The sequence below is a fragment of the Scyliorhinus canicula genome, chromosome 12 (genome assembly GCF_902713615.1).
Source record: "Scyliorhinus canicula chromosome 12, sScyCan1.1, whole genome shotgun sequence".
NCBI lineage: Eukaryota > Metazoa > Chordata > Chondrichthyes > Carcharhiniformes > Scyliorhinidae > Scyliorhinus > Scyliorhinus canicula.
In genome coordinates, this window is record NC_052157.1 from 40,648,384 (window position 1) to 40,661,781 (window position 13,398).

The following is a 13,398-nucleotide window of genomic DNA, read 5'->3' on the forward strand; positions in this document are numbered from 1 at the left end:
AAGGGGATAAATTGTAGAGCTGATGTGGGGGTACTGTAACATGTCATGACCAGTCTGTATGTTTGACAGCAAAAAACAGCATTGGCCATTCATAACGATTAAAGATCCCCTCCCACAATCACCCCCACTGGGTCTGAGAAAATAAAAGTACAGCGTAGATAGATTTTGGCCATCAGTAGAGCTGGGGAAGGAACGGCTTTAAATGCTTTCAAAGCGAAATTCAGATTTATTGTAATCCGTTTCATCTCCATTTCTAACTCGGTAGCTTTTAATGAACGGCGGCGGCATTTCAAAAAGCAAATTCCTTCACTTTACAAAAACTAAAGTTTATTTTACTTTTTACATTCTTTTTTTAAAGTGCCAGTAGATAGAATAGGCAACACGTGTTCCTCTGCTCCAATATATGTACATTTAAACCTATAAACCCTCATATAAAAATATACACAGTATCTGCCAAACATATTGGCCATTAAATAGAGATGCTCTCAAATGAGAGTAGTTTGCAAAAAAACAAAAAAGTCTGTGATAGCATATTGTGAGAAAACATCACAAATCCCATGAATAATCTATGGCTTAATAGAGGTCAGTGAAAAACATCAATCTGTGAAATACTCGTTCTATGCTTTGCAGCAGTTGCTAAGTGCCTTTTTCCCATCTGCTGCTATTAGCTTAGTCACTGGTTCAACACGATCCCGGATCTTTGCATTCTTCTTAGCTTCTCTGTATAAAAAGAGAGAAATGAACACAAATTATGTCATGGTGTACACTGTGGCAGATATATCCAGTCGGCCACATGGAGTGCATTACATTTCAATTATGAAGATTAATTGGTGCTACAGAACAGCGCTTTACATGTAACAGGGTACTGTCTTACTGTTCTGATGCGTACAGGGGATCTGCTGTGGCCTTGTTTCTGCTGGCTTGAGTTTTACACTTCAATTTGGCAATGAGGCCCGGATTCAAATTTCAGATGTTGCATTCTGGAACAGTGTGCTGTTGGCAGCAGTCTGTGCCGTCTTTTTTCTGGCGATTTATGTCCTCCCCCCTTCCCCAGGGGCAGCATGCAACCTCACAATGTAATAGAAGTCATCTGCATCTCATGAAGAAGCCCCATTAGAAACAAACAAGGCTCAGCTGTGAGTATTACTGATCACCATGGCTCGCTTGAACAGTGGCAGCATGAACAAGGTACCAGGAGACCAAAAATATTAGTGTCAGTGAATCTGAAACCCAGAGATACCCCACTCAACACATACTTCCATTATGTAAGCATCGCCAGGCTGCAATTTGACAATTCCATTTTCTATGGCACATTCTTCCAGGAAAAATGATTGCGAATACACATCTCAAAAACAGGAAGACCTTCCCAACGCATGGAGATCAATATAATACCAAAGCACTATTCAAAGGAGCACTGAATGCTCCCAATATTCAGACCAACATTCCTTCCTCAACCAATACCTGATTAACTGTTCATTCATTCTATTGCCTTTTCCTGTCTTGTGTAATGTCGGATAGCAATCAGGAATGAGAATCCTGGCTTTCACTCGCCTGATCAGAAGGATTGAGATGTGAAAGGATTTTCTAGACTGTGTGTGGTACTTGACGTATTACTTGATGGGACCCAAATTCTATGCCTGACAGTGCATATACCACCAAAGTTACATAGCTGGGTTTTAAAGTACTTTGAGTCAAGGGACAGTGATAATATAATAATAATCTTTATTGTTTTTTTAAAATAATCTTTATTGTCACAAGTAGGCTACATTAACACTGCAATGAAGTTACCATGAAAAGCCACCAGGCACCACATTCCGGCACCTGTTCGGGTACACTTGGGAGAATTCAGAATGTCCAAATTACCTAACAGCACGTCTTTCGGGATTTGTGGGAGGAAACTGGAGCGCCTGGAGGAAACCCACGCAGACATGGGAGAACACGCAGACTCCACACAGACAGTTACCCAAGCCGGGAATCAAACCTGGGACCCTGCCAATATGAAGCAAAGGTGCTTACCACTGTGCTACCATGCAGCCCAGTTACACCTTTGTGTGTCTCGATCAACACTTGCAGTAAATCATGCTTTTCAGAGCTTTGCAGACATAATAATAATCTTTATTGTTACAAATAAGCTTACAGTGACACTGCATGAAGTTACTATGAAAAGCCCCTAGTCGCCACATTCAGGCACATGTTCGGGTACACAGAGGGAGAATTCAGAATGTCCAAATTACCTAACAGCATGTCTTTCGGGACTTGTGGGAGGAAACCGGAGCACCCTGAGGAAACCCATGCAGACAGGGGGAAAAACGTGCAGACTCCACACGGACAGTGACCCAAGTCGGGAATTGAACCTAGGACCCTGTTGCTGTGAAGCATTAGTGCGTGCCACTGTTACCGTGCTGATAAGAGACTATCTAAAAATGCAAGCTCTTTCTTTTTCTTTAAGCTGCATGCATTCTACCATCCACATAATTATAGTAGTAATAGATCATTTCTGCTTCCTTTAACACCTCAGACCTTTATAATTAGCATTAACCTACCTGGCCAAATGTAGAACTGCTTCCACCACATTGGTCCCATCTTTTGCACTTGTTTCACAAAATAACGCATTGTAAGTCTAGAAAAAGATGAATTACAGGAGGGTCACAGTACAGGAGGAAGCCGATACCAGTTCACCACGCCGGGTCTCTACAAAAACAATTTAGTTAGTCCCTCTCGGCCCTTCCCCCATAACCCTACAAAATCTCTTTTTAGGCTCTATCCAATTCTCTGTTGAAAGTCACAATTGAATCTACCTCCCCTCACCCTCTCAAGAAGTGCATTCCAGATCCTAACCACATGCTGCAAGAAAAAGAAAGGCTTTCTGGTGTCATCGTTAGTTCTTTCGCCAATCACCTTGAATCGGTAATCTGTGGTTCTCCGCCCATCTGCCGACAAACATTTTCTCTCTAAGCAGTCTAGATCCCTCGTGATTTTTGAATACCTCAATACTCTCGAAGCAGAACAGAGCCCCAGATTCTCCAAACTATCCTTCTAACAGATGTCTCTCATCCCTGGAACCATTCTCGGACATCTCCCTCACCCCCGCCAACTAATGTCTTTGCAGCCTTCCCAAAGTTTGGACTCCGAATCGAACATGATGGTACAGGTTTACTCTGTACTGACCTACACACAGCTTAGTCTACAATTTACATCATGATAACCACAGTGGTGGATTAATTCAAATGTTGTCCCATCTGCTGGGTTAACATTTAATAAACCAGCCACAAGGTCGGTTGATATGATGTGAACTGCATAGAGAAAAAGTCTTTTAAATGAAAACAGCTCTACATTAATGACACCATTCTTACGTTTATAGGGTTTACAAGAAGTTTGTTTCTAACTTGTATTAATGACAGCATACACAACATGATAAAATCTTACCATAGCGAGTTTCTCTCCGTGGGCAGTCAGCACGGTGCCATACTGTGTATAAGGCATTTCATTTCTTAAATCTATTTTATTCCCAATTAACATAATCGGTGTCGGGATATCAGTAGAGTTCTGAAAAATATATTGTTCATGGTTACTGATTTACTGAACAGAAGGGGTTACCTTGATTTTTTAAAGAACCGTACATAATGAAACCCTGCATACCATGGATATTTTGGGGACAGGCATTAGGCTGTCTTTTTGTATTGTTGTCCTGTTAGAATTTTATGTGATCCCCCTCATTCTTCTGAACTCCAGTGAGAACAATTCCAACCTAGTCAATCTTTCCCCATAGTCCTGCACATTTTTGTTGCCTTTGAGTGTTTATTCAATTCCCTTTGAAGGACAAAATTGAACCTGCTTCCACCACACTGGTCGGTCAGACAGAACACTCCAAATGCCAACCAGTTGCCGTGTAAAAATATTTTTCCTCGTGTTGACTTTGGTTCTTTCAATCTAGGTCCTCTGGTTCTTGCCATTTCTACCAATGGGAAGTCTTCCTATCTACTCAGTCTGAACCCCTCATGATTTTGAATACATCTGTAAAATTTCTTCACAACCTTCTTGGAGAATAACCTTAGCTTCTCAAATATACCATTTAACTCAATTTGCCATAACTGTAAATATTTACCAAACCCTCTATAAAGCCTTCACATCCTTCCTTAAGATTTGTATCCAATTCTGCACTCCAGTTGTAACATCTTTGCTTTTGTACTTTATGCCTCTGTTTCCCAGGATTACATATGCCTTTCAAAACCACTTTTACTCAACTTTTCACAGGCTAGGCCAGCATTTACATAGAACATAGACCAGTACAGCACAGAACAGGCCCTTCGGCCCTCGATGTTGTGCCGAGCAATGATCACCCTACTCAAGTCAACGTATCCACCCTATACCAGTAACCCAACAACCCCCCCATTAACCTTATTTTTTAGGACACTAAGGGCAATTTAGCATAGCCAATCCACCTAACCCGCACATCTTTGGACTGTGGGAGGAAACCGGAGCACCCGGAGGAAACCCACGCACACACGGGGAGGACGTGCAGACTCCACACAGACAGTGACCCAGCCGGGAATCGAACCTGGGACCCTGGAGCTGTGAAGCATTTATGCTAACCACCATGCTACCGTGCTGCCATGAATTTACTGCCCATCCCTTCAGAGGATGGTGGCGAGCTGCCTTCTTGAACCGCTGCAGTCCATGTGGTGTAGGTACACCAACAGTGCTGTTAGGGAGGGTGTTCCATGATTTTGACTCAGCGACTGTGAAGAAACGGCAATATGTTTCCAAGTCAGGATGGTGTGCAGTTTGGAGGAGAACTTGCAAGAGACGTTCCCATGCATTGGCTGCCCTGGTCCTTCTGGGTTGTAGAGTTCATGGGTTTGGAAATTACAGTTGAAGGAACCTTGCTGAGTTCCTGCAATGCACTTTGTCGGTGATACACACTGCTGCTACTGTGCATCAGTGGTGGAGGGAGTGGATGTTGAAGGCGGTGGATTGGATGCTAATCTAGGATGATCTGGATGGCATTGAGCTTCTTGAGTGTTGTTGGAGCTATACTCATCCAGGCAAGTGGAGAGTATTCCATCATACTCCTGACTGCCATGTTGATGGTGAACAAGCTTTGGAGAGCCAGGTGGGGAGTTGTTGCCATATTTTCCCTAGCCTCTGACCTGCTCATGTAGCCACAGTATTTATATAGTTAGTCCAGTTAAGTTTCTAGTCAATGGTAACCCCCAGGATGTTGATAATTAGGAATTCAGCGATGGTAGTGCCATTGAATGTCTTGGGGAGATGGTTGGATTCTCTTTTGCTGGAGATGGTCATTGCCGGGCACTTGTATGGAGTGAATGTAACTTGCCACTTATCAGCCCAAGCCTGAATGTTATCCATGTCTTACTGCATATGGGCATGGATTACCTCAATATCGGAGTTGCAAATGGTGCTGGATATTTTGCAACCATCAGTGAACAACCCCATTTCTGACCTTATGTCACAAGGTCATTGATAAAGCAGCTGAAGATGGTTGGACCCAGGACATTACTCTGTGGAATTCCTGAAGTGAGATCTTGGGACTGAGTTGATTAACCTCTTAACGACCACAACCACCTTCCTTTGTGCTAGGTATTACTCAAACATTGTGGATTGTGGGTGTTATTGTCATGTGTACCGAGGTACAGTGGAAAGTATTGTTCTCCGTACAGTACATGCCCTGCTACTTTCAACACCTTGTGCACACTAATTCCCTCTTTATTTTCTATTGACTTTATTCTTCCCACAAAAATCCATCATTTTACATTTTGCTGCACTAAACTTTATCTGCCAAATGTCTGTCGATTCCACCTGAAATCTATTAATATCCTTCTCTCAGTTCACTATGCCTACAAATGTTATGTAATAGAACCATAGAACTCCTACAGTGCAAAACGAGGCCATTCAGCCCATCAAGTCTGCACCAACCCTCTAAAAGAGCACCCCAACTAGACACACTCCCCTGCCCTATCTCCATAACCCCACCAAACGTGCACATTTTTGGACCCTAATGGGGCAATTTAACATGGTCAATCTACCCAACCAGCATATATTTGGACCGTGGGAGAAAACCGGAGGACCCAGAGGAAACCTACACATACACAGGGAGAACATGAAAGCTCCGCACACACACAGACAGCCTTCCTCAGCTGGAATTGAACCTGGGTCCCTGGTTGTGTGGCAGCAGTGCTAACCACTGCACCGTCATTTGCAAATTTTGAAATTATTCCCGGTACACTCAAGTCTAAGTAATTATCATATCAAGAAAAGCAGTGGTCGTAGTGCTGCTCCCTCCACAATTCTTTACCACTGCTCTCCCTTTTCAACCCTTTAGCCACTTTCATAACCGTGCAGCCCCTTCTTGAACCCTATGGGGTTCAAATTTGCTGGAAAGCCAATATTTATCAAATACCTTTGGAAGTCCTTATATACCACATCAACTGCAATACCTCATCAAGACACTCAAGCCGGTTAGTTATTCACAATATACTTTTAACAAGTCCATGCTGGTTTTCTTTCATTAATTCTCCCTTGTCCAAGTGATGGTTAATTGTGTCGAGATCATCATTTCTAAAAGCGTTCCCATCACCACCAAGGTTAAACTGACTGGCTTGTAGTTGCTGGGTTTATCCTCACACCATCTTTTTGAACAAAGGTGTAACATCTGCAATTCTCCAATCCTCTGACACCACCTGGTATCACCACCTGGTATCTAATGCTGATTTGAAGATTATGGCCAGGGCCTCTGAAATTTTCATCCTTACTTCCTTCAATTCCCTCAATGCTTCCCATCTGGACTTGGCAGCTTATTGACTTTTAAGTACTTTCAGCCTTTCTAATAGCCTGCACGTTTAACAATGTCTTGTCCATCCAGTATCTCAGCTATCTCCCCTTTCAATATCACTTTGCCAGCATCTTCCTTTTGATAAAGACAGATCCAAACTACTCATTTAGTGTCTCAGCCACACTCTCTGCTTCCACTGAATTTATTCAAAGTTAAGTTAAACCAGTCAAGGGTTATGGGGTAGGGAGGGAGCGGGGTGCAAACAGCCAAAGTAGAGTTGAAGAGAGAATCATATCAGCCATGATCTTGTTGAATAGCTGACAAGGCTCAAAGGACTGAATGGCCCATCCCATAGACTCCCTACAGTGCAGAGAAAGAGGCTATCCAGCCTTTGTCATATACATTACCCCCATGCTGGAATCCAGCAAGATAAGTTTGGAGGAAACAACATATTTAGCGCAATATTAGGCACCCCATGCATGTTGTCTCCTGGTCCCCCAAACGACGAGAGACAAAGCGATATTAATGTTTTTGTTTGTTAGTCTTCCACAAAGTTACCTTAGAAAATGCAGGTTGAGCATTTTAGAAAAGGTCAAGTTTGTATTGTCTTGAGCAGCAAGGACAGTAAGGCTTCATGCAGTAGAAGGCATATTACCGGAGGGAAACGGAGAAACATGCAGCAGGAATAAGATAATTGAAAAGGAGAAGAAAGAGAGAGAGAAAGGAGAGAAAGAGAGAAACAAAGAAAGAATGTCCACATACTCTTGAATACCTCTGAAATAATGGAGACACTGTCCGAGGTTGAGCCAACTACACACCGGTAAAGCTATCCAAGAAGAAGTGAGATTACCGCCAACACGGTTCAAGTGAAGGACCATATGAACTTGAAAGTGCACAATGTCAGAGTAACCCAATGAGAAGCACATTAAACTATTGGCAAGTTGGAGCAATTTGACTAAGCCAACAAAATGATTTGTACCTTAATTTCGTCAATCCACTCTCGCACGTTCAGAAAACTATTTTCTGAAGTCACATCATACAGTAATAACACACCATGAGCTTTTCGGAAATAGGACTTGGCAATACTGCGGAACCTTTAATAAAAGAAAATGCAGTTGTCATTAATGAGCATTTAAACTGAAAAGGTCTATATGGAAATGGATTCATATTGCACAGACTATGAATACAAACACCAAACTGATAAACCTATATTATCCATGAACAGTAAGAGGCGTGGTTGCAAATGTGAAGCTTTTAAGATTGCTAAGTTTTGGGACTGTCTTTAATTCAAAGGTAAAATGGTGGAATAAAATGGTGAAATGTGACTTGCTCAGGATTCTGCCTGTCAACAAGATTGAGTGGCTTGGCTGTTAAAGGCGAAAAGGGAGCTCCGCTCATTTAGTGGGAAGATGCAGCAGATATCTCCCAAAAACACAGCTTTTGAACAGAAAGAAAATTCCTTTACGAACGCAGATAAAAAGAGGATTTTAGTGAAACATGCTGGGGGACGGGGGTCATTTTCACCTTCGCCACCTGGGCACCCAACCATTGGTGAACTGAACTAATTAGTTATTCCATTGGAATCAAACAATCAGGTTCTGTAATTCAGAATGGTAACTTGGTGCAGTTTTTAAACCCCGTTTATTGCCTCTCACAGAAGATCACATGGTTCTGAGTTGTCTGAAAGGTGGAAGTACTGTGAATCATAATTGTTTGGGACAAGCTGGAACCAGTATTTTTCTGTCTGTCATTTTCATACCCGAAATAAAAAAGTACGTGCACCTCAAAGAAAGTATTTCATTGCATCAACCCTTTGACAGATCACATAAATACTCTGCTTTCATGTAGCTATGTCAGGTATTTAGCACCTATTGCAATAAAACACAACATTAAGTAAAATTCTGTGCAGGAATGCATGTTTCAAATTCTGACCTATTCAAAACTTGAGCAGAGAAATCAGCAGCTAGTCATATAAATACTGTTGCTATCAGAGCAGGTCAAAGGCTAGGAATCATGCGGCGACTAACTCTCCTCCTGGCCTCCCCAAAGCCTGTCCACCATCTACAAGGATAAGTCAGGAGTGTAATAGAATCTCTCCACTTGCCTGGATGAATGCAGCTCCAACAACACACAAGAAACTCGACACCATCCAGGACAAAGCAGCCCGCCTGATTGCTCCCCCTTCCACAAACATTCACTCTTTCCACCACCAACAAACAGTGGCAGCCGTTGTGTTCCATCTACAAGGTGCACTGCAGGAACTCACCAAGGTTACTTAGGCAGCGCCTTCCAAACCCATGACTGCTACCATTTAGAAAGTAAGAAGTCTTACAACACCAGGTTAAAGTCCAACAGGTTTGTTTCAAACACGAGCTTTCGGAGCACGGCTCCTTCTTCAGGTGAATGGAAAGGCTTGTTCCAGAAATGTTTATATAGACACAGTCAGAGATGCCCCGGAATGCGAGCACCTGCAGGCAATCAAATCATCAAAGATGCAGAGAGAGAGGTAACTCCAGGTTAAAGAGGTGTGAATTGTCCCAAGCCAGTTCAGTCGGTAGGCCTCTGCAAGTCCAGGCTTGTTGGTGGGGGCCGAATGTAATGCGACATGAATCCCAGATCCCGGTTGAGTCCGCATTCATGCGTGCGGAACTTAGCTATAAGTTTTTGCTCAGCAATTTTGCGTTGTCGCGTCTCCTGAAGGCCTCCTTGTAGAATGCTGACCCGGAGATCAGAGGCTGAATGTCCTTGACTGCTGAAGTGTTCCCCAACTGGAAGGGAACAGTCCTGCCTGTTGATAGTCGCACGATGCCCGTTTATTCGTTGTCGCAGTGTCTGCATGGTCTCGCCAATGTACCACGCTTCGGGACATCCTTTCCTGCAGCGTATGAGGTAGACTACATTGGTCGAGTCGCACGAGTATGCGCCGCGTACCTGGTGGGTGGTGTTACCACGTGTAATGGTGGTGTCCATGTCGATGATCTGGCATGTCTTGCAGAGATTACCCTGGCATCACTGAAACGACTACACGATGACATCAATAAGTTCCATCCCACCATCAAACTCACCATGGACTATTCTCCAAATTCAGTTCCATTCTTGGACACACTCGTCTCCATCAAGGACGGTCACCTCAGCACCTCGCTTTACCGCAAGCCCACAGATAATCTCACGATGCTCCACTTCTCCAGCTTTCACCCGAAACACATTAAAGAAGCCATCCCCTATGGACAAGCCCTCCGTATACACAGGATCTGCTCAGACAAGGAGGAGCGCAACAGACACCTACAGATGCTGAAAGATGCCCTCGTACGAACGGGATATGGCGCTCGACTCATTGATCGACAGTTCCACCGCGCCACAGCAAAAAACCGCACCGACCTCCTCAGAAGACAAACACGGGACACCACTGACAGAGTACCCTTCGTCGTCCAGTACTTTCCTGGGGCGGAGAAACTACGACATCTTCTTCGCAGCCTCCAACACATCATCAGCGAGGATGGACATCTTGCCAAGGTCATCCCCACACCCCCACTACTGGCCTTCAAACAACCGCGCAACCTCAAACAAACCATTGTTTGCAGCAAATTACCCAGCCTTCAGAACAGCAACCACAACACCACAAAACCCTGCCAGGGTAATCTCTGCAAGACATGCCAGATCATCGACATGGACACCACCATTACACGTGGTAACACCACCCACCAGGTACGCGGCGCATACTCGTGCGACTCGACCAATGTAGTCTACCTCATACGCTGCAGGAAAGGATGTCCCGAAGCGTGGTACATTGGCGAGACCATGCAGACACTGCGACAACGAATAAACGGGCATCGTGCGACTATCAACAGGCAGGACTGTTCCCTTCCAGTTGGGGAACACTTCAGCAGTCAAGGACATTCAGCCTCTGATCTCCGGGTCAGCATTCTACAAGGAGGCCTTCAGGAGACGCGACAACGCAAAATTGCTGAGCAAAAACTTATAGCTAAGTTCCGCACGCATGAATGCGGACTCAACCGGGATCTGGGATTCATGTCGCATTACATTCGGCCCCCACCAACAAGCCTGGACTTGCAGAGGCCTACCGACTGAACTGGCTTGGGACAATTCACACCTCTTTAACCTGGAGTTACCTCTCTCTCTGCATCTTTGATGATTTGATTGCCTGCAGGTGCTCGCATTCCGGGGCATCTCTGACTGTGTCTATATAAACATTTCTGGAACAAGCCTTTCCATTCACCTGAAGAAGGAGCCGTGCTCCGAAAGCTCGTGTTTGAAACAAACCTGTTGGACTTTAACCTGGTGTTGTAAGACTTCTTACTGTGCTCACCCCAGTCCAACGCCAGCATCTCCACATCATGGCTACCATTTAGAAAGACAAGAGCAGCAGATACCTGGGAACACCACCACCTGGGGGTTCCCCTCCAAGTCACTCACCACCCTGACTTGGAAATATATTGCCGTTCCTTTACTGTCGCTGGGTCAAAATCTTGGATCTCCCTCCCTAACAGCACTGCAGATGTACATACATCGTGGGGACTGCAGCGGTCAAGAAGGGAGCTCACCACCATCTTCTGAAGGGTAACTAGGGATGGCCAATAAATACTGACCTAGCCAGCAGTGCCCACATTCTGCAAATGAATAAAAAGAGATCTCTCATTTTAAACAGTCACCTTTACCTCTCTTGCCCAGCAGTGTCCCAAATCTGCAATGTGGCACTTTCACCATCGACTAATAGTTTCTTCATTTGAAAATCAACTCCTAGAAACAAACAGGTTTTTTTTTTAAACACTGGGGTTTCACTAGGATTAGCACATTTAAAAAACACAGAAAACTAAAGTTAGTTAAAGAAAGATGTAATCATTGACATGCTCCATTATAATTGGGTAAATGTTATTTTTGTATTTTGAGGCAGTGGCATAGTGGTATTGTCACTAGACTAGTAATCCAGAGACCTAGGGTAATTCTTTGGGCACCCGGGTTTAAATCTGGAATTAAAAGTGTAACGATGACCATGAAACCATTAAGAGTGTCATAAAAACCCGTCTGGCTCACGAATGTCCTTTATTGAAGGAAATCTGCTGCCTTCTACCATGTCTGCCATACATGTGTCTCCAGACCCATAACAATGTGGCTGACTCTTAAATGCCCTCTGACGTAACCTGGAGAAGTAGCCTGGCAGCCACTCAGTTCAAGGGAAGGGCAAAAATGCTGGCCCAGCCAGCGACACCCACATCCAATCAACGAATAAAAAAACCCAAAAGTGTATTGATTCTCAGGAACTGGACATTATCACCATTTATTGCCCATTCCAGGTTACCCTGTGAAGGTGGTGAACCTACTTTTAGAGTCACTTGTAATGGTTTTGATATATCCGAGTGGCTTTGCTAAGAGTAAGAGTTGGTGTGGAACTGGAGTCACATATGGGCCAGGCACAGATGGAAGCTTTCCTCTCGTAAAGCAGTTGAGATTTTCATGACGATAATGATAAATTAATGGTTAATTTTACTGATGGCAGCTTTTTCTCCATGTAAAAAACAAACTTTAGCTTCTCAAAGTTTCAATATTTCCAAATCTCAATTCATTCTGGAGCAGTCAAAGTCGGGTCAACCAAATTTGTTTGTTATCGGCAACTCATCCCCATTATCACTCACCCCATCTTCCCCCACAATGAACAAAATGATCACGAGGGTTCAAACCTTTTGAACAAAAACTCGAAAAGCTGCTGGCCATTCAGCTTTTCAAAAGCAAAGTAGGACCATCATAAGGGCCTGTACCACAAATAGCATTTGACATAAAACACTTCCATATTAGCAAAGCATTTAGAAAGTAGCAGAGTAAAACACATTAGATTACAGGAAGGAGAAATATCTCAATTTCTAGCCTCCAGTTCACGACTGCCAGGAATGGAATGTGAATCAGTAAAGGTGGACACCATTGAGATATGGAAGAGTCTGGGGTGATATTTTCTGCTTTGTGCCTGGGATATGCTTATTCCCCAGTAGAGGGCAACAAGCCCTTTTTTGTTCATTTGCATTTCGGAGGATCTTGTCATTGGGTGGAGGTCAGGCATTTTCTTCTGGAACAGCTGGTGGCACGTTCATGCAATAATAAGCAGCAGGGTGGCACAAACTACCCGCCTCCATTTTCCCACTCTTCACTCGGTGCAGGCCCATCACACAAAATGGGCCTCATGCTTGCACCTAGCTTGCCTAAGCAGAGAATTGGAAAATAAGCTGGCAGCAATCTTGGGAGATTTGAGAAAGATAGGTGACTGACCTCCCATCACCACCAGGACAATCACCAGGGCCCTCTTGCTTCAAAAATCAGGGAAAAGGTTCCAAAATAGGCAGCAATTTAACTTTTGGAAGAGCAAAGTAGGGCCATTACAAGGGCCCAAACCTGAAATTATTAATTGGTTCAGGTACCTTTCGGCAGAATGGGCTTGGATGTGCTCTACCAGCCATGTCCACTGGCTGAGGAAGTTATTCAAGGAAAATTGCCCCAATATTTTTTGTGATCAGATCAATATGCTGAAGGTAACCCCATTTCTGAACACACGTCACCCTTTAAAGATACAAGCAGATAGCAAGGGATACTTAACTTAC

At 43.9% G+C, this 13,398-nt stretch overlaps 1 protein-coding gene across 2 annotated transcripts in view; it reads right to left on the bottom strand.

Moving 5' to 3' along the window:
* Positions 1-305: 305 nt before the first annotated feature.
* Positions 306-13,398, bottom strand: part of zgc:162879 (ras and EF-hand domain-containing protein) — a 116,002-nt gene continuing 102,909 nt past the window's right edge. For both annotated transcript variants that reach the window (XM_038813825.1, XM_038813826.1), the window contains exons 13-17: positions 11,470-11,551; positions 7,773-7,887; positions 3,427-3,546; positions 2,544-2,620; positions 306-720 (exon numbers count right to left, since the gene is read on the bottom strand). In XM_038813825.1, coding sequence (XP_038669753.1) covers positions 618-720; positions 2,544-2,620; positions 3,427-3,546; positions 7,773-7,887; positions 11,470-11,551 — 497 coding nt within the window. In that variant the 3' untranslated portion in view covers positions 306-617. The remainder of the gene's footprint in view (positions 721-2,543; positions 2,621-3,426; positions 3,547-7,772; positions 7,888-11,469; positions 11,552-13,398) is intronic.